This window comes from Babylonia areolata, chromosome 1 (genome assembly GCF_041734735.1).
Source record: "Babylonia areolata isolate BAREFJ2019XMU chromosome 1, ASM4173473v1, whole genome shotgun sequence".
In the NCBI taxonomy this organism is placed as follows: domain Eukaryota; kingdom Metazoa; phylum Mollusca; class Gastropoda; order Neogastropoda; family Buccinidae; genus Babylonia; species Babylonia areolata.
In genome coordinates this window covers 179,486-201,961 of record NC_134876.1, presented here as the reverse complement: position 1 = coordinate 201,961, position 22,476 = coordinate 179,486, and the positions used below count along the sequence as shown (strand labels likewise).

Here is a 22,476-nt window from a genome sequence, read left to right as displayed (position 1 = left end):
ACACAAATAGTACAAAATGAAAAGCAACAAGTTTGTAACTGACAAAAAAAAAATCAAATGCTTGACAAAAACTGTGATCTTCAATTCTTCATACATACACACACACAAAAACGTAAAGAAAAAATACTTCCTATTATCTGTCAACTCATGCCAACTGTGCAAGGAAATACAATTTTCAAGTGACTGTGCTATGATAACATGGAAGTAAACGTTGCAAGTGACTGTGCCTGAATAAAATGGAAGTACAATTTGCAAGTGACTGTGCTTGGTCAACATGGAAGGAAGTATAATTTGCAAGTGAATGTACTTTGATAATGTAGAAGGAAACACAATTTGCAAGTGACTGTGCTTTGATGATCAAGATCAATGCAATTTCCAAGTGACACCTTTGATGCTGTGGAAGGGAGCACAATTTGTAAGTGAATATGCTTTAATGATGTAGACGGATGCAATTTTCAAGTGACTGCTTTGATGATGCAGAAGAAAATGTAATTTGCAAGGGACTTCACTTTAATGCCAAGGAAGGAAGCACAATTTCAAAGTGATTGTGCTTTGAAAACATGGAAGGAAGTACATGCAAGTGTGATTTGATGTGATAACAAGAGAGGCAAGGCCTTCAAGACTCACTTGTGATACACTTAAAAAAAAAAATCCAAGCTTTTTATGTATCCAGTATAATTTCACAATGTAATGTTTAAGATGAGAAAGATCAGTTTAAAGTAAATTAAGTCCCCTAGCATTAATTACAGAGTAATTTCCCTTTTTTACTATCTGCACCAAAACGTTTGCAAAATAAATAAAACTTCCATGCTGAGCAAAAGAAGTTCCTGTTTGAACAGAAAATGATAATAATGACTGCTCTTGTTGTTGGGTCAGAATATCAGATCAAAGCACCAAGTTTAGAGAATATAAAAAAATATAAATATAACAGTAAATGCAGTTTGCATATAATTAGGCTTCATTCTTTTTTTTTTTGTGTGCCCATCCCAGAGGTGCAATATTGTTTTAAACAAGATGACTGGAAAGAACTGAATTTTTCCTATTTTTATGCCTAATTTGGTGTCAACTGACAAAGTATTTGCAGAGAAAATGTCAATGTTAAAGTTTACCACGGACACACAGACACACACACAGAGACAACTGAACACTGGGTTAAAACATAGACTCACTTTGTTTACACAAGTGAGTCAAAAAGGTCTCATGCAGCTTTTTATGGCCATCAGAGCAGTCACTTTATGTCCAGTGTCAAAGGCTTGGCATAATAAGACGGGGGGCCTAATCCTCTTCTTCCACCATTAAACTTTCTCAAACCAAAGGCATGTACCTGTTCACACCTTGGTAGAGTGAGGAGAATTAGAGTAATGCGCCTTTCCAAATAACTAACCTGCTTCACTGACCTGTTCTTTTATGCTTGAAAGAAATCCAACAGCATGATACGGCACAGGTAAAGTGAAAACATCTCCATGCTTGGCTAAAAAAACAATGCAGTACCGCCAACCACCACCACAAACACCACAGCAGTGGTCACTTTGGAAACATTCACTCTTTAATACATAACATACAGATTCCAGTCTATGTAAAGGAAACACACCATGTCACATTCACATTAAAAAAACAACCACCAAAGAACCTGCATGCACATAAACTGACAGGTCTGGAAAGTTTAAACATATGTAAATGTGACGCTGCACGCGAAAATCATGTTTAAGTCGCAGCCACACATTTTGCGCTACACGCTGTGAAAGTGACCAAGGGCTAAAAATATCAAATTTCACTTTTACGTATATTCACATTCTATAATGTTTTTTCTACTTTGTCCCAAAGTATTATATACAAATATAAAGTAATTCTACTTTATTTTAATGTTTTCCTGTTGGAACATGAGAGTAAACTTTAGGAAATCAGCGAACTTTTTTGCCCCACTTTTGAACACGATTTTGAACAGAAAAAATTGCGTGTCACGCATAAGAACATAACCTCCAAGTTATAAACAGTCTCTAGTCCTATTTCCAGACTGCTCTCAATCAGTTCCTTTGTGTTTATGTGTATTAATTCGAAGTTTTTTGTGAGACCGCGTGATTTGAGCGACTTATCCATGACAGACACTGGCCGACGCTCGATTCATCACTGCTAAAACTTTGATCGCCGACTTCAATTATTTCCAAAAGCTTGTACTAATTACGTCTTGATTTTCAGTGCTCTCCGTGTTTTGTGAAAGCCACAATAACTGCCTAAAGTGGGTCACGGTGATTGTTTTGCGAACACGAAGCACAATGGCGATGAAGAAACTGACCAGCACACAGATATTCAAGCTGTTGTCGGAAACGATGGATTTCACCTCGCCAGAACTTGTTGAAGCAGTGAAAAAATACTTTGGTGATGAAAAATCATCAGAAATCAATGATTTTAGCAGTGACGATGAAGAAAACCAACCTTTGCCGGAGGAGAATGGGGATGAACACGAAGACCCAGACTCTGGTAAGTTTGCTTCGCCACCATCATTCACGAAGCTTTTGCTTCAAGTTTTAGTTTGACGCGTTTTTTTTAATTTTGTGAATTTATGGTGAACTTAGATGAAAGGAATAACATGTGTCGTTTGAGCGGTAACCCGACTAGTTGGAAACATCCACCTAAAAGTAGTAAAACAAGTGACAATGTTGACAAGTGTAAAGGAAATTTTCTATCTAAAATTACGTTTAAATAACATACTTACCGTGACCCACTAGTGCAGACTCTGGCAGGGGTCTGACATTCCTGTCCTGTGCAAACTACTATCCGCCTATGCAGAGAAAACGAAAGTAGCTACGGTCGATAACCTCCTAGAAGTAGGTAATTTTTTTTATTAACAAACTGACAAAGCAAAAGCTGCAGTTGGGAAAGCCCTTCACTACCAGTCAAAGATTATCAATAATCATGGCATGTTTTCACACTTTACTGAACGTGTTTTGAGACATTTTGCAGTCTGTAAGTCTAAAGAAAAAGAAGAAATGTATAATGCATTTCAGATGCTTGAGAATGTGTAATCAAGTGTTGTGTTTTTTGTGCAGTCATTGTCAGTGTGTGTGTGTGTGTGTGTGTGTGTGTGTGTGTGTGCGCATGCGCATGTGTGTGATGATTGTGTCAGCCTGTGTATTGTCTGTGTGCATGCATGATGTCAATTACATGCATGTGTTTGAATGCATGTATGATATCACGAGTGTGTTTGTGCACATGTGTGTGTGATGATTGTGTCAGCCTGTGTATTGTCTGTGTACATACATGATGTTAATTACATGCACGTGTTTGCATGCATGTATGATTTCATGAGTGTGTTTGTGTATTTGTGTGCATGTGGTAATGTTTTTTTATGTATGTGTGTTTATGTATGTGTGTATGCTTGATTTCTTCTTATTATTATCAGTTTCATATTTGGCAAAATTTTAATCATTACTTAATTGTAATTTGCAGGTCTTACTTACTGGATATCTTTTCACCTATGGGACTCCAGGAAGACCAAAGAAAACCAAAAGAGGACAAGGTGCACAGAAGAAACTTCACATGATTCACTGACTGAATTGTGTTTCTAAAGTGTGTGGATAAATTTGGTGAGTACTATTATGTTGTTTTGTTTTGTATCACCTGCCTATCTTCAATAACGGTGTTATACAGGTACACTCCGGAGTGTCACCACAGGGGTAGCACAGATATAACACATGTATACAAGCCATCTCATGCAGATCAAAGGTCACACATTCCTGTACATTGTCAGAAAGTTTGGAGTGATTCTGATAAGTAGTTTTTTTTCTTCAATTTTTTTTTCAAAGTGTGAAAATGCGAAACATCGCCCATTTATTTCTCAGTGTTTACACCCAGTAAGCATGATTTTGGGATAATGTTTTGACTAAACAGCAATTATTTGGTGATACTGAGTGCATTTCCAAAGTTCTCCGAGTCTTTCTTGACGTTTTGGTACCAGTCACTTGCCGTTGAAAATTCTTATGAAAAAGTTATAGCTATGTGAATGTTCCCAAACTTTAAACCCAATTTTCTCAGAAGTATGTCAGCGACCGCCATGAGACTTAAATGCATGTATCTGAGAAACTAATAAAAATAATTCAAATCTGTTTTCTGTGTCTTATTCAGAATTCTCTCTACTTTCAGATAAACCTATCTGATTTGTGATTTTTCCCCCTCATCCATGATTTTCACGTGCACCATCACAAATACAGACTAGCATTAGTAGCAAACCCATAGAAAGAAGACAAAGGGAGCAACCCGATCTACCATGTATGCACTTATCACCAGAATGTACCATCTAAACAAATACCAAAGTAAATTTGTCACTGGCAAAAACTATCAATAAAGCACAATAATGAAAACTGTTGAATGCACTTCCACACATCTCAATGAGGGACAGTGTAAATTCAACATGGTTTCCCTTTGAAGAACTTTCCATTAAAAGCAACACACTTGTAACAAGTGGTCACCAGTGAAACACCTGTTGTTAACATCTGTTGACATCCACTGGTCAGAAGCTAAGTTCTCCAATATTACTTCTGTGTTTCCCTCACTTCAACTTCAAATCCAAAGCTGATCTTCAAGCTCTACAGAACAATTATCGGCTGTTAATGACGACCGCTCAACACCCATCGATTTCATCAAGTTCCTTGAAAGCTGCTGCGCCTGTACTGCCCTGAAACCCACAAACGCACACACACACATACACACACACACTCATATGCCTAGTGGTAATGAGTCTCCCTAGGAAGCAAGAGAATCTGAGTGCATGTGTTTGAATCCCAGACTCAGCAGTATTTTCTTCCCCTCCATGAGACTGAGTGGTGGTCTGGACACTAGTCATTTGGATGAGATGATAAACTGAGGTCTTGTATATACTATAGTATAGCATGTACTTATCACATGTAAAAAAAGACCTATGGCAACAAAAAGGTTGTCCCTGGCATATCGTGCAAATCCACTTGGAATGAAGCAAATATGTTAGCAGGTATGAAAAAAAGAAAGGGTGTGGTGCTGCACTGTAGCAGTACTCTCTCCCAGCCTGAATTTCACACAGAGAAGTCTGTTGTGGCAAAGAGTGATACCATCCATACAATACAGTGCACACACACACGCACACACACACACCAGCAGATGTTACTGACACATAAAAGTAACACACGGAAACATCCAGAGCACCCCATTTTGACCAACTGTGTATGCAAGTGACTTGGGAATTTCCTACTGCTTGTCGGTCATACAATGCAGAGCATACTAGTTCAAGGGAAGAAACATAAAACAATCTTCAAACATTCTAGAAGACAGGGAGAAACAAAGTAGGTTGTTTCCCTTTCACTATCAACCATGAATTGCTGATGAAAATTGGATGTAAGAGTCACATCCAATAGGCGTATTACAATGCAATGCAATAAAAGGGACATAAGTCTCAAGTACCAACTAACCAAGACTGGCAAGGGGTTGAAGTTATATATATTATGTGTGTGTGTGTTCATGTATGACATACCATATAAAAACATGCACACTCACACAGACACACAATTTATACACGCACACAAGAAGCACAACAGTCACATAGATGGTACCACACCAGGTAAACAGAACAGAAGAGGTAGTTTACAGACTCAAGCCCAATACTAGTAATAGGTCATAACTTCAGAATACCAAATCTGAAAAAAGATCAAGCATTATTTCAAAAGCAGGCACAGTTGTATCATCATTATCCTCCATGGCAAACACAAGCCAACTCAAACTTGATCAGTTTTCCTGACAGATGAGGCATGATCGATTATAAGACAAGAGGCATGCACTAAATGATGGACAAGTTATTTTTCTCTCCTTTTTGGTTTATAAAAATACTATGACAGGCATCCAACTTCATGTTGAAGAATCTGCTACATTGGGGAGCAGGGGACTGAGGGTATTTTGGAGGGAGTGGGAGTGGTAGAAGTTTTTCTGGTGGGATTTTTTGTGTATGTGACTATCTGAATCCCATCATGAAGGCAGATATTCCATCTTTAGGGATGATGCAAACTTTGTGAATATGACTGAATCATCCATACCATCAACCTACAGCAAGTTAAACTGACCTTCTGAAAGATGGTGACAGGACTTACTGTGTGCGCAAGATGTTCTGCATGCATTTGTACACAAAACCTTGGTTTTCATTCTTGACTTGTGCTCATGTAGGAATGGACAGAATCAACTTTGACTCAGGGAAAAACACTCCTGAACCAGCCCTCTACCAAATAAGCTATTACCGCCCCCAAACTGTTGTTAACAGACACATAATGGTAACACCCCTGAACCAGCACTCTACCAAATAAGCTATTACCGCCCCCAAACTGTTGTTAACAGACACATAATGGTAACACCCCTGAACCAGCACTCTACCAAATAAGCTATTACCACCCCCAAACTGTTGTTAACAGACACATAATGGTAACACCCCTGAACCAGCCCTCTACCAAATAAGCTATTACCGCCCCCAAACTGTTGTTAACAGACACATAATGGTAACACCCCTGAACCAGCACTCTACCAAATAAGCTATTACCGCCCCCAAACTGTTGTTAACAGACACATAATGGTAACACCCCTGAACCAGCACTCTACCAAATAAGCTATTACCGCCCCAAAACTGTTGTTAACAGACACATAATGGTAACACTCCTGAACCAGCACTCTACCAAATAAGCTATTACCACCCCCAAACTGTTGTTAACAGACACATAATGGTAACACTCCTGAACCAGCCCTCTACCAAATAAGCTATTACCGCCCCCAAACTGTTGTTAACAGACACATAATGGTAACACCCCTGAACCAGCACTCTACCAAATAAGCTATTACCACCCCCAAACTGTTGTTAACAGACACATAATGGTAACACCCCTGAACCAGCCCTCTACCAAATAAGCTATTACCGCCCCCAAACTGTTGTTAACAGACACATAATGGTAACACTCCTGAACCAGCACTCTACCAAATAAGCTATTACCACCCCCAAACTGTTGTTAACAGACACATAATGGTAACACCCCTGAACCAGCCCTCTACCAAATAAGCTATTACCGCCCCCAAACTGTTGTTAACAGACACATAATGGTAACACCCCTGAACCAGCCCTCTAACAAATAAGCTATTACCGCCCCCAAACTGTTGTTAACAGACACATAATGGTAACACTCCTGAACCAGCACTCTACCAAATAAGCTATTACCGCCCCCAAACTGTTGTTAACAGACACATAATGGTAACACCCCTGAACCAGCACTCTACCAAATAAGCTATTACCACCCCCAAACTGTTGTTAACAGACACATAATGGTAACACTCCTGAACCAGCACTCTACCAAATAAGCTATTACCGCCCCCAAACTGATGTTAACAAACACATAATGGTAACACTCCTGAACCAGCCCTCTACCAAATAAGCTATTACCGGCCCCAAAACTGTTGTTAACAGACACATAATGGTATGAAGATGGGGAAATGGGAGGTAATTTACAGAAAAAAAAAGAAAACAAAAACATAAACAAACAACAGGTAGGTAGGATTGAGGAAACTACTCACATAATGTTGGTACATGTTCAGATGTATGACTTCCAAGTTCCTCCTTGGTCAGAAAAGTAGCACCACAGTGTTCAAAGCTGCAAATATGAAGCGGGCCATGGTGGCTGTGTTCCTCTTCCATGTGACTAGTCAAGTCAGGGACTGTGGTCTTCTTGACGTAACAGAGGCAGCACTGGTAGCCATTCAAGCAGTATTTGTAATGCAACCGTGTCTGGCAACAAAAACATTATGCAGTTTCAGTTTCAAGGAAGCGTCAAAGCCTGCAAATCACCAACCACTTTTTTTTTTTTTTTTTACAAAGTCCATTATGTAATTTTCTGTAATTGTACTTCAATATTTATTTAAAATATTCATTTTTGATTCCACCATACCTATACCCGGTTATACCCCAACTCACCATTCAACCCCCATCTCTCTCCTCTCCTGCATTGTAAATGATAACATTCAAATGTGAAAATTAATACATCAATGTGTGTACAATTACCAGTATGTGTGACAGGGAATTTAACAAAATTCCTCCACACAACAGAGGCAGTACCTTTGCTTGGCCAACAATGAAGTCCCATCATATGACTGCAACTATCAACTGAAACTATGTATGTCAACTTGTTTTAGTCCCTTGCTAATCAAATAACAGAAACTGTCTATCACCTGCATCACAAACCTGCACAGTACATAACCAGTAACAGACATGTATCCTCTTCTGTATCCTGTCATTAAGGTCAGAAGAAATAAGGGCTACCTACAGAGGCTCTGTCACAGTTTATGGGAAATGTACTAAAATGACAAGGGATGGGAGGGAGGGTGGGATGGAGAGAGGGGGAGAGAGAGAGAGCATGTGCGTGTTTCACTTCCTGTGTGTATGTGACTGTGTGTGTGTGTATGTGACTGTGTATGTGACTGTGTGTGTGTGTATGTGACTGTGTGTGTGTGTGTGTGTGTGTGTGTGTGTGTGTGACTGTGTGTGTGTGTGTGTGTGACTCTGTGTGTGTGTGTGTGTGTGTGTGTGTGACTGTGTGTGTGTGTGTGTGTGACTCTGTGTGTGTGTGTGTGTGTGTGTATGTGACTTTGTGTGCGTATGTGACTGTGTGTGTGTGTGTGTGTGTATGTGACTCTCTGTGTGTGTGTGTGTGTGTGTGTGTGTGCATGTAAAATTTGTGACAGTCTGTCACTGTCAGAGATGTGGGTGAGCCATGGCTGCATAATGAATAAAGTGATGAACAAGAAAACCTGACATCTACTGATCTAGTAGTCTATAGTTTCTTCTTTTTTTTTTTACAATTAAAAAAAAATCATAAATTAAAAGCAAACAGAAACAATCCCTTCAATGACATTGCAATAGCTTTTCAGTTACTCACTGTGCTTTCATTCTTGAACTGTGTGAAGCACATGTGGCAGACAAACATCTTCTTTTGCGCTTCCTCATGAACCTGCAGAGCCTGCTTTGAGGGAAAGGACACACTGCAGGTCTTGCAAGAAGTGCTGGTTTTGTGACGCTTCACATGGTTCAGGAACACCGCCTTGCTGAAGAATGATGTGCTGCACACATCACAGTGGTACAAAGGCTTCCCTGTGTGCTCCAAAGCCTCATGTTCCATCAACTCCTGCTTGTAGGCTGCTCGGAAGTCGCATGTTTGACAATTAAGTTCTCCACTGTAATGCTCTTTCAAATGGCCAGTTATCTCATTCATGGATAAACTCTGGAAAGACCCACAGATAACACACAGGTATAAGACGTGACCTTCAACCCTCTTCTTGGAATCTGGTAACGCTTTGGCTTTCTTCAAGACCAGTTCTTTTACATGACGTGAATGTACCTTCAAGAACTGTTCATCAGTAAGAGAATCATCACTTCCCTCCATGTCCTGATCAGGATTGTCATCATGTGTTCCATGTTCCTCCTCTAAGCTAGCACCTTTATCAATATAAACATCAAAACCTGAACGCCGGTAGCCTTTGACAAAATATGGAACAGTCCGTTTGGATTCTACCACTGGGTTTGAATCTGTTTTCCTTTGTGCTTTTCTAGGTGCATCTCCCATTTTGACTTCAGTAAGTACTTCACCATTCTCCTCCAAATAATCATATCTATGTTCCTTTAATTTGTAGTCAGTTTTTGGTCTGCATAAGATTCTGTAACTTCTTCGCACCTCTTTCCCAGACAGTTCACTGCTTCCAGACTCTGGTCTCTCCACACCTGAATCCACAGCAGGCCTCTTCCTATTTCTCCTCTTTGCATGCATCTGCTCTTCAAAGGTGTCAAACAATTTTGTTTCTTCTCTCTGTTGTGGATCTTCAAAATCTTGCTGATCATGTAGTTTGCCTGTTCCACTTGTCAGATTCGATTCTGGTCCAAAGTCCGAAACAGAATCAGTATTTTCATCGTTTTCACACAGAACTTTTTTGTCAGTTATCACTGAGTTGAAGTTTTGCTCTTTTGGATTTTCTTGCTCTGGGCATTTCTTTTCGAAATCGTCTTCTGAATTTCTTTTAAGCATCTGGTTTTCTTCATGTGCCTCCAGGGGTGCCATAGTTTGGGCATTGTCACCTCTCATTCCCTGCACTGTCTCACTGTGTTCTGCTTTAACAGGGCTCTTTGTTCTGATGCACTCCAGAGACTGCATTTGTCCGTCACCATTCTTTAACCTGGACAGAACTCTCAGCTGCTGCTGAAGTGACTCAGTGAGTGGAAGTCTTTGCACACACACGACAGCTTCTAAAGCTCGCTGGATCACATCAGCTCTTTCCCTAACAATCAGCTGTGGGGATGACGACTTCACTCTTTTGTGTTGTTGTAGACCTCGTTTTGGTTGTTGCAACTTTGCCTTTCTTCTTCTCTTTCTTGAGGTCCCAGGTAGCTTTGATGTCCCTTTTGCCTTCTTTTGTGATGACTTGGGCAGCCTCTGAATACATCGCCGGGAGTTTGGACTGGCATTTTTTAGTGTAAAAAGCCGAGTGCTAGCATTTGCTTTTTCATCTGATTTCATTGCCTGTGTAGAAGAGAACAGTTTAGGACAGAATGGGTCAAGGTGTGGTGGGATTTTCAACCTATACTTCAGAAGCATAATTCTGATCTCATTTAACACTTCCTCAGGCAACTTCCGCTCCAGAGGCAGAGCCAACATATGACCTTTACCGGGTTCCAGCTTCCACAAAATTTTGGGGCCATCATAATCCAGAAAAAGCCACACAACTTTCCCAAGCAGTTTGACAGTCTGAATGACACTGTCACTGTTTCCTGTACCTTTCAGACCATCCAAATTTTCAGCACTCACTGACTTGTCCATTTTTTCAAACACATCACTCACAAGTATATCAGCTTTCTCAGACACTGGCAAATTTGCATCTTTCTTTCTTACAAATGTTTTCGGGTCTTTTGGAATATATGGCCCAGTATAAACAACTGGAAGAAAGGGTCGTCCATCATCAAGGATCACTGGAGAGTGCTCGCGGACAGTTCCAAAAAGAACCATTTTGGCAATCTGTGACACTTTATACTCTGTCAACACTACCACCTGTGCTGCAGTGTGGTGATCCACCTTGCTGCCTTCAACCTGGAACTTGAGAGTAAGCCACGATGCATCTTGAGACACATTGACATTCATACTGCTATCTTTTGGTTGAATCAACACCATCCCAGATTTTTTCCCCGGATCAACAGATACTGTTTTTCCTGCAGAGGAGTCTTCATTTGTTTTTTTTGTTTTGACAGTCCTAGTGGTCTGCACTGTCTCCCAACCAGTTTGTACTCCAACACTCTGAATACCTTTCCGTGTGTCAACATGAATGATTCTAGGAGCGTCTGTACTTGGTGGCACTTTAAGTGGACCTTCAATGCGAATTCCATTCAGTATGTGTCCTTGGGGCGTCACTGGTGGCAGAAGGACAATGTTGGACTGTGGGTTCTGTTTAACAACATTGGCAGCAACATTTACACTCCCCGGTACTGAAGAAGGTGTTGGCTGACTTGCTGGTGCTAATGCTGTCCCTGGCATCAGTAATGGATTGGCTGTCATTGGTGACGGAAACTGAATCAAATTTTGAGGACTGCTTGTACTAACACCGCAGGGTAACCACACCACTTTAGTCGCCTGGTTCGGGAGAACATTTTGTGCCACCTGAGGTGACTGAGCTGGACTGATCCCTCCTCCAATCACCTGTGGTAAAGTGGCAACAGGCAGCGGAACAGGTGCAGCCAGTTTCTGTTCTGTGACAGCTTTCTGTACTGAAGAGGTGGCTGGTGAAGAAGCTGGAATCTTTCTACTTTCTGAAGTCCCTGCGTGTGAATGTTTGCTGACTGTGATGGCAGAGGTCGTGGAGCAAATAGTCTGTGGTGTCAAGTCAGACGGAGCAGTGGTGACTGCCGTGCAAGCAGGCAAGAGTACAGAGGATGAGTGGGATGGCAACACATTAACACCACAGGCAGGCGGCTGTGGTGTCAATAACGGTATCACTGGATTTTGAACAATGTTTCTTTGGGCTGGCTGAAAAACAACCAGACTCGGAGGAGGAAGAAACTGCTGGACCATATTATTATTCTGTAAAAGACTCGGCATATTAGTAAACTGTGAACAGGGAAGCATGCCTTGTGGGGTGGGAGCCAAACCCAGAGGAGCAGGGATCAGAGCTGGTGGTGTCTGTGGAACATTTTGTGGCAAACACTGAAGCCTCTGTGACAGCTGCATTGAATGAGAAATGCTCTGCTGAGGCTGAACACCTGATACAGTAACCACTGGACCAGCTTGACACTGGGACTTTACGACAGAAGTAGCCAAACCAGAAGCTGTACTGGACTGTACTGCAGGCTCTGATAACTGTTTAATTTTATCAGCGTTATGACTCTTAGCAAGCTTCTGTTTTGAGTGAACCAGTTTAAACTCTTTGGAGAGAGGTGGGGGATGGAAAGCATTCTCAGCTATTTTGATCTGTCCAACAGGATCACAGTCTGCCTTGGATGTGTAGTAAACTTTTTCTATTCTTGGTACATTGTCATCACCTTTGCCCGTAGTTCCATCAGATTTACCATTTGCAGCTTCATCACAGCTTACAGCTATTGCTTTGGGAAGTATGCTCCTCACTGTCGAGGTGGTCGGAGTGGCTTTGTTTTTACCCCGGAAACGCTGACGAAGAAGCTCAAATGCTGTCTTATTTTTACTTGCTTCATGGTATTTGGGTGAGAGTGTTAGCTGCACAGGAAACCTTACTTGAGAAACCTGCATGGGTTGAGATGTCTGAATAGAAGTTGTTTCTGATATCTGTGGTGAGCAGAATACCAATGGACTGGCTGACAATGGCTGAGGCATCAGATTCAGTCCTTGTCCAGCCATCTGTGTGTGTGTGAATGGTTGTTGTACAACATTCTGTGAGCAGTCTGTTGTGCTAGGTATGGCATCACATGGTTCAGTCTTGATCTTAATGCAAGAAGTACTTGCTTGTGAAGAAGTACATGTGTCTGAAGTGACCTGCTTCTTACCAAAAGCTTCTACACAAGCAGACTTGTCAGTGGATTCAATCAGCTTCCCTGGAGACCCTTTTGTAGAAGTATCATTTCCAGATTCTTTGATTCCTGATGTCTCTTCTTCAGGTTCCCTTTTAATCTGCAGTGCAACAGAATCCACCTTACATGTCTCACTATGTTGCTGTAGAGCTTCTTTTGTTCCAAGCTTCTGACCACACAGCAAGCAAGAGTGCGTAATGCAGTCGCTTCCATCTGTTAAAAACATTCAAAAAAGATAGTCAGAAAATAGCAATCGGCATTAATCAAAGTAAAACCACTCAACATAATGATAAAACAAACAGAAAAACAAAGATTTCCCCTCTGCCTCCCCAAAATCCCTGTTGTGGTGTTTGGTGACTACTGTACAAGATACATAAAAGTAGGCTGTATGTTTGAGGCACCTGCCATTTTGGGTGTTTGTTTTTTTTTTTTTGTTTTTTTTCTTCTTCTTCTTAATCAAGTTAACTCACTCGGGACAACAAGTTTTCTCCCTTGCTTTTCCCCACAGACGGCCCATTTGTAGGGGTTTGGAAAAAAATTACAAAAAATACAAAATACTGTGTAAGAAAATGAAACTTTTAGAACTGGTTTATTACGTATTGAGCTATTACATATAAAAAAAATATCAAATTTCTCATCTTATTTTTACAGTTTTGCCATATGTAGAAAATACTGCCAATTTTTCACCCGAATCACCATACCCATGCTCGCTTTCTGCATTAAATTCGCTTTCTTCTTCATCACCATCCACCTCTTCAATGTCCGACCCTTCAGTTTGTAGCATTTCAAGTACTTCGGCAACCCTAAAACATTGCCATCACTGCCTTGTTCGCTTCACAACATTCTGAGAAGAGGCCGCTTTGCTAACAGGCTGGCACGCGAGCAGACGACCGGTCAGTGACTTTGTCAGCGTGTGTGCGAGACAGGCCACACATCCCAGACTAACCAATCATACTATTCGATTGTGGAGTGACCCAGAATAGCGCACTCTGCTTGGCTAATCACAAAATCATGTGTACAGCGCATGATGGAATTTTATTTTCGGAGAATGCTATTCCATTCCTTCGTCCGGAAAGAGTTAATGACACAAAAACGGTGTGCGATCAACAGCCAGTCTGTTGTCATAGTTTTGTTGTTGTTTTTTCTTCTTAATCAGGTTAATGACACACAAAAAGTACTAAACATTTCCAGTAGTATTATGAACACACATCCACCTGACTCAGAAAATGCTCACTTACTCATGATACTGCCGTACAACAGCAATAAACTAAACAACATCAAAACAAATGTGTGTGTGCATGCGTGTGCATAATGTGAGTGGGTGTGTGAGTGTGTATGCCCTGTGGGTTGGGCACTGATAGAATAGACCCACTGCCCTGCCATGCATGTCGTAAGAGGCGACTAAGGCAGGAACACCTCGCCCGGAGGATAAAGGGGTTTGCGTAGGGTTAACTACCCTGCCTGTAAAAAAGACCAGTTACAGAAGCATCGACGACAAAGAACCAAAACATTCACCTGGGCAAGGAAGGGTCTCCATCCCGGAGACTTATGACGCAGTGCAGTGAAAGCCGAAAGGAAGCTGCAAGGCTGACTCCCTTTCTGACACCCAGGACAACAACGCGAGTAGCCACATGGAACATCAGGACGATGTATGAAGCAGGAAGAACCATCCAAGTAGCGAGAGAGATGAAAAACTACAAGATTGGAGTGCTAGGATTGAGTGAGACAAGGTGGCTACTGTCAGGACAGATGAGACTTTCATCTGGAGAGCAACTGCTGTATTCAGGACACACAGAGGATGGAGCCCCCCACACTGAGGGTGTGGCCCTGATGCTGGCACCGGAGGCACAGGGGGCACTATCGGCTGGGAACCTGTCAACTCCTGCATCATCACAGCCAAGTTTACCACCATGAAGAATGACATCAGGCTGAATATCATCCAGTGCTATGCTCTCACCAATGATGCGGAAGAAGAGAAGAAAGATGACTTCTACCAACAACTACAGACAGTGATAGACAGAAGAGGAGCCAAAGACATAACCCTACTGATGGGAGATTTCAATGCCAAGATCGGAAGGGACAACACCGGCTACGAGGACACCATGGGGACACACGGACTGGGACAGATGAATGAGAATGGTGAGCGCTTTGCAGACCTGTGCGCCCTGAACCAGCTGGTGATAGGAGGAAGTATCTTCCCACACAAGCGCATCCACAAGGCCACATGGAGATCCCCGAACCACGCCACAGAGAACCAGATCAACCACATCTGCATTAGCCGCAAATTCAGGAGATCATGGCAGGATGTACGAGTGATGAGAGGAACTGATGTGTCATCAGACCACCACCTTCTTACAACGACAGTGAGACTTCGCCTCAAGAGATTCACCAACGCAAACAACACACAAACAAGGTACAATGTTGGACTGCTCAGAAACAAGGACACACAAGCAGCATTCCAGATCAGCCTTTCCAACAGGTTCCAGCCACTACAAGAGCTGATAGAAGACCGTGAGATGGACATCAAGACACAGTGGGAACACAGCAAGAAGCTCTGGCACGACACATGTGAAGAGGTCCTTGGCAAGAAGAAAACTCAACACAAGGAATGGATCTCTGCCAACACCATCCACAAACTGGAAACAAGGAAAGAGAGGAAAACTTTGCTAACACGAGCAGAACAAGAGCAACTAAGGCAAAGGCACAGGAAGAGTACACAGCAGCGGACAGAGATGTAAAGAGGAGCATCAAGAAGGACAAGAGGGAATACATCAATGACATGGCCAGTCAAGCAGAGGCAGCAGCTGGACAGGGGAACCTGAAGGACCTGTACCTGGTGACCAAGAAGTTGACGGGCAAGTTCCAGCAGACAGACAAGCCAGTGAAGGATAAGAACAGGAACCCACTGACAACAACCGAGGAACAGCTGAAACGATGGGCAGAACACTTCAGGGAGCTGCTGAACCGCCCCGCCCCTGACGCACCACCAGACATTCCACCTGCATAGACAGAACTGCCCATCAGCTGCGACAAACCCTCAAAGGTAGAGATCAAGAAGGCCTTCATGACTGAGAAATGGGAAGGCTGCAGGGCCATATGAGATACCAGCAGAAGCCATCAAAGCAGACACGGAAACAGCTGTCAACATGCTATACAGCCTCTTCAGCAAGATCTGGGAGAAGGAGGTGGTACCAGCCCAGTGGAAAGAAGGAATCGTCATCAAGCTGCCGAAAAAAGGAGACCTCAGGGACTGCAGCAACTACCGAGGGATCATGCTCCTGTCAACGCCAGGCAAGGTTCTCAACAGGGTTCTACTGGAAAGGATGAAAGAGGCCATCAACCCCAAGCTCTGAGACCAACAGGCAGGCTTCCGGCGGAACAAATCCTGTGCCAACCAGATCGTCAACCTACGCATCATCGTGAAGCAGTCGCTGGAGTGGAACTCACCCTCTACATCAACTTCATAGATTATGAGAAGGCCTTCGACAGTGTGGACAGAGAGACGCTGTGGAAGCTGCTGAGGCACTACTGAGTCCCAGAGAAAATCATCTCCCTCATCCGGTGCAACTACCAGGACATGAGCTGCAGGATTGCCCACGCAGGCCAGCTGTCCGAAAGTTTCGAGGTGAAGACCGGAGTTCGTCAAGGATGCCTGCTGTCACCATTTCTCTTCCTCCTGGTCACTGACTGGATCATGAAGACCACTACAACAGGCAGGAACAACAGTATACAGTGGACACTCTGGACACAGCTGGACGATCTCGACTTCGCTGATGACCTGGCGCTCCTGTCACACAACCACAGCCAGATGCAGGACAAGACCACTCGCCTGGAGACCACGTCAGCCAGGACAGGGCTCAAGATCAAGAAGAAGACCGAGCTGATGAAGATCAACACCACTGCCAACACTCCAGTCACAGTCGGTGGAGAGCCCATCAGGGAGGTGGAGTCTTTCGTCTACTCAGGAAGCGTGGTTGACCGACAGGGAGGCACGGACCGAGACGTCACAGCCAGAATCGGCAAGGCAAGAACAGCTTTCATCATGCTCAAGAACATCTGGGCATCTGCAGCAATCAGTATGAAAACCAAACTCTGCATCTTCAACTCCAATGTGAAGTGAATTCTGCTCTACGGATGCGAGACATGGCGGACAACACAGATGATGCAGCAGAAGATTCAGACATTCTTCAACACCTGTCTGAAGCACATCTACAAGATCCGATGGCAGGAGAAGATCCGAAACGAAGATTTGCGGGAGTGAGCAGGACAGGAAGATCTGCGGAGTGAGCAGGACAGGAACCAGTGGCCAAGCAGATACTGTGGAGGAAGTGGGGCTGGATCGGACACACCCTCAGGAAGCCAGCTTCCAGCATCACACGCCAAGCCCTGACCTGGAACCTGCAGGGAAAGAGGAAGAGAGGCTGGCCTCGCAACAGCTGGAGGCGAGATACCGAGGCCAAGCTGAAGCAGCAAGGGACCAACTGGACTGGAATGGCCAGAACAGCCCAGAACAGAGTACGATGGCGAGGGGTCGTCGATGGCCTATGCTCCACCAGGAGCGATGGGCAAAATGAATGAATGTGTGAGTGTGTATGCATGTGCGCACACACACACACACGCATGCGTGCGCGTGCACACACACACACACACAAGGCAACAATGTAAGTATGTAAACAAGTCAACATTAAAACAAATATTCCGTTTAGAAATAAATACTGAATGATTAAATATACTGATCAACTAAATTTGTAAACAAGTCAACATTAAAACAAATATTCCGTTTAGAAGTAAATACTGAATGATTAAATATACTGATCAACTAAATTTAGCCACATAATAGCTAAATGAAACTCAGACATGCCAATAAAAGTAAAATGTAAACCACTGTGAGTGTGAGTATGACTAAATGACAAGATGTGCAAATCAGATGTATACTATAGTAAACAGCTATGTTGTTTCAGTGCATTGAAGACAGTGCTGTGGGAATATATCTAAAATTAATTTTTCTTTGGAAGTGGCAATTTATACCCCTGGCCTGATGGCAGCAGTTCAAAACAGGAACACAGAGAATGAGGGCAGTCATCAGCAATTTGAACAGTCTTCTGCTTCAGTGCTTGATTTGATGGTACAAATCAGCCAAGGAGAGTTGCTTAGTATCAATAATTTTGCACGTGATGTTCATAATATGAGCTAGCCATCCTCTGTTTTTCATGCTAAGAATTCCATACCAACAAACGGTATCAAACATTAAAATGCTTTCAATAAGACTGCTATACATTTTGCTGTATTTCTTGACTTAATTGTTGACTTAATTGAATGATATGCAAACTTCCTCAGCAGGTATAAACATTGAAGGGCTTTTTTGACAATCATATCTGAGTGCTCAATAAAAAATTTTTTTTAAAAAGCTTGTCAACTACTGTACCTACATATTTAAAACAAGACACAACTTCCACATGATCATTTAGTTTTACAGGAACAAAAGTGTAATGTTTCTTCCATCTATCATTACATTTTCTTTTGTCTTACGGAACTGATTTTTAAACAGCTGACTTTACAATATCCATTTAGAACAGAAGGCAGAGTAAAATATATGGTTAAAAAGTCTTCTTCTTTTAAAAAACCCACCAGATCCATGCTGTCTGCAAATTTTAAAAGATGTAAAAATAGTCTGGCATCTCATATGATCGGTATAGATCTTGGAAAACAGAGTGGGAAACAGGACACACCCCTGTGAAGCCCCAGTGTTGAGCATGATCTCATCTGACAGGGTGTAACAAACACACTGTGGTGTATCCTTTAAAAAACAACATAAATCCAGAGAACAATGTTTGAATTTACATTCAGTCCTATTACATATCAAGCGCTGAAGAAGTACAAAGGGTTCAACAGTGTTAAAAGCACTGGAGAAATATACAAATAAAATCCTAATATAGGCCTTTGAATCTTGAAGGTACTAAGAGACCATGTTAAAAAGTGTAAGAGGCGTCTTCAACACCCCTATTATATGCGACACTGGAAAGGATCTAAAAGACAAGTCACATCATTCAGTGAACACATATTATGTCATATATAATTTGTAAATATATGTATATGTGTATAATTGTTAAGCATACTGTGTGGATACTTTTGCATGCAACTTGAAAGACTAAAAGACCGTGCATGCAAGAGCATCCAGAACCTGTCAGGTGTCACTAAGCACATTTTGTTCAGTCTTCATATGCTTACTCTATGTATGTGTGTGCACACATCTTAATCCATTCTTTTTGTGCCTGCGAACCGCTGTTAATGTTTGTTCTCTATCACACCTTATATATTATTCTATGAAATGTGTGTGTGTGTGTGTGTGTGTGTGTGTGTGTGTGTGTGTGTGTGTGTGAGTGAGTCTGCGTGCAAACATCCACATGTTCTGTGTGTGCATGCACACGTGGATACAAGTATATCCATATTTTAAAGATAGGAATGTGTGTAACTCAACTTGTGCTCTAGATAGTTTTATTTTTATGCCTTAAAAAAAAAATTGTTGTAAAACATGGAGTGCTGTACATACTCAAGAAATATCTTTTAATAATGATAATAATTTGTTAAGAGAGAGGCAAAACCAAACAATAATCAATACCTGCACAACTGAATAATACAAATTACAATATATACCTTTGTTAATCCAACAGGAAATTATATGTGCATCCAAAAGCTCATCATTCACACCACACAATGTTTCACGGTCTCTCAGCCCCAATTCTGATGCAGACATAATGATAAACATAGCAAAGGCTGAAAAATCAAAAAGCAAAACATACTCATATGATACTGGGTTGAATGCATGACAGTAATAATAAATAAAAGTTAAAACACTGCAACCAGAAGTAGCAAAAGGAGTACCATGCAAAAAAAAAAAGATTTAAAACTTAGTTATTTAAATTACAGAAAAAAATGTTATCATCATTTTATCATTTAATTTTCTGTTACCTTTGCCTCACCAGATTTACTATAAATTTACAATGAATTTTCAATCATATTCAAAATTTGTATCATACTATCTACAACCATATCAATAATAAATCTTGTTTTCTCATTATGAATTAAACTAGTTGCTGTCAAGTGTACTATGCACATTATCTCATCTTTTGGTGGGTCCGTGCTATGTATCGCACACAGCTGACATTCAATCCTGCAAACATCCTGAACTAAAACAGGGACAGGAAGTGAGTGCATCTGTGGGAAAGTGGTGGTATGTGTGAGTATGTGAAATCACACAACCTTGTCTCAACATAACAAATGACAGTACTTGCCAAAATGGTGCAGCACAGCAAGAAACTGTAACTGCATGGCCCATACATTTGCCACTCACAAAAATCTTCAGCTGCATGATACTGAAAAATCTTCAATGTGCTATTATTCGTAAGAAACTGATGAGAGCATCAGTAACACACACAGAAAACACTCTCAGATCAAACAGACTACATTTCTGTGTGTCAATAACATTCATAATCATATCTCTTTATCTTGATTAATGCACTGCAATGATGCATTCTATGATAATGAAAATTTCCTTATTTCACTTTGCTAAAGTGGAAAGCCCAACCTAAGTCTCATGCAAATGTGACAATCTGTATGAGTGTGTGTGTGTGTGTGTGTGTGTGTCCCAGTGTGTGTGTGTCCCATCTGTGTATACAAATGTATATATATTATATATATGTTATTGTTTACTTTACTATTTTCTTTCTTCCACCCAACTCAATCTTTTCTGATTGTATACTTTCCGTGTACATGGTGAGTGAGTGAAAGTGTGTAGTGTGTGCATGCATAGTGTGGGGTGGGGGGGTAAGGGAGGGGTGGGGGGAAGACTGAAGCCTATGAATGTCCCATAAGCATCTGTACATACTGATGAATTCAATAATTTGGAATATTTTACTCACTTTTTTTCCACCATCACTCAATCTCGTCCCTACTGTTATTCCATATGATATAAATACTGTGTAAATGTGAGAATTTGCGTAAGTCTGGGAGAGTGTGAGTGCATACTCCAACTGATGTGCTGACAAGCAAGTCTGAACCCCCTTTAAGTGAACACGTCTATTACACAGTGTACACGCAGAAGATCCTTAACTGTTAGTGTAATTCATACATGTTAGTGTTCATTGGGTTTAGAAAACTCTTTACTATTCATCATATAATTTTAGATGTATTCCCACATCATGCATCAACCATTACCAGCATACTGAAGAGCATGAACGTAACTGAATGTACTGTGCACAACTCATGAAATTCTGTGGAATTATTCTCAGCTAAGCACCATGATACACACAATCATGTCACTGTCATCATTAAATTACCACAAACATCTCATGCACACAAAATCATACGCACACGAAAATACACACACACGGTCGTGCAAACTGTCACACACGAACACATCACACAATCAAACTGACGATATCAGTGTGTCCATGCCTCTCGTCTGTTAATCGTTTGGTTCAATGACAAGTGTTGTTGTTTTTTTCCAAATGGTACAAATAAGGTGTGAGAGGTATGAACAGTTGGTGAGGCAGCGATATACGGCACGGAGTAACACAACCCGTGACCTGTGTTTACTTGACGGGTGCAAGGTGACAGAACAGAAGCGCGATCGAACCAACTTCGGCATCGTGAAGCACAATGTGTCAACGGTCACACAGGTGCACACACACACACGCGCGCGCGCGCGCGCACACACACACCCCCCCCAAAAATTCAAAACAAAAAACAACACAACAACAATGCACGCGTGCGCAAACAGTTGAAGTAAATAGCCTCCAACGAGATCTTTTTTTCAATAACTGAAATCAGCTGTATTTTCCATCCTAAACACAACTTTACACAATGATTGAACCGCGCGTGTGTTAAACTGATTCGTTTTGTTCCGTGCAGAAAGCCTCGCCTGTGTTAAAAAAAGAAGAAGAAGAAAAAGAAAAGAAAGTGAGGCTGGAGATTTTTCGTGTTGCCATGATATAACCCAATCTGGGGTTTTTCATGCACGTTTCTTTGTGAGAAATTTATTTTGCAAGCTTTAATTTTTCATAACGCAATACTGATATTTCAATGGCGTTTGGCACGATATAACAGGAACGAGACGAGTATGATGCAAAACAACAGTATATCCAATGTGAAGTAATACATGTTTGACCAACCTTTCCCTTCCTCCGCCATTTTATATTTAGTCGAGTGGAACAACGGGCACATGTGCTGGGCACAGCTCAACTAATATGTTTGCAAAGTAACCTGCAGGAGAGAATTAACTGTATTACAGCAGTCAAAGTAACTAGATTTTGAATCAGAACCATCCAAAAACACATTAAGCACTGGACAATGTCAACTTCGGTTGGGAATCAAGGCGATTTCCAAAATATGGGAGTCAGTCTTCGACGACA

The 22,476-nt window shown here is 41.7% G+C and overlaps 1 protein-coding gene across 3 annotated transcripts in view; it reads right to left on the bottom strand.

The window, feature by feature from the left end:
- The window catches only part of LOC143294680 (uncharacterized), a 29,944-nt gene extending 7,468 nt beyond the window's left edge, over positions 1-22,476 (bottom strand). For 2 of the 3 annotated variants that reach the window (XM_076606112.1, XM_076606276.1), the window contains exons 1-3: positions 22,237-22,476; positions 8,928-13,279; positions 7,570-7,780 (exon numbers count right to left, since the gene is read on the bottom strand). In XM_076606112.1, the coding sequence (XP_076462227.1) occupies positions 7,570-7,780; positions 8,928-13,279; positions 22,237-22,288 (4,615 nt within the window). In that variant the 5' untranslated portion in view covers positions 22,289-22,476. Of the gene's footprint in view, positions 1-1,524; positions 5,060-7,569; positions 7,781-8,927; positions 13,280-22,236 lie in introns of those variants that run through there. The other variant, XM_076606200.1, reaches the window with a different exon arrangement.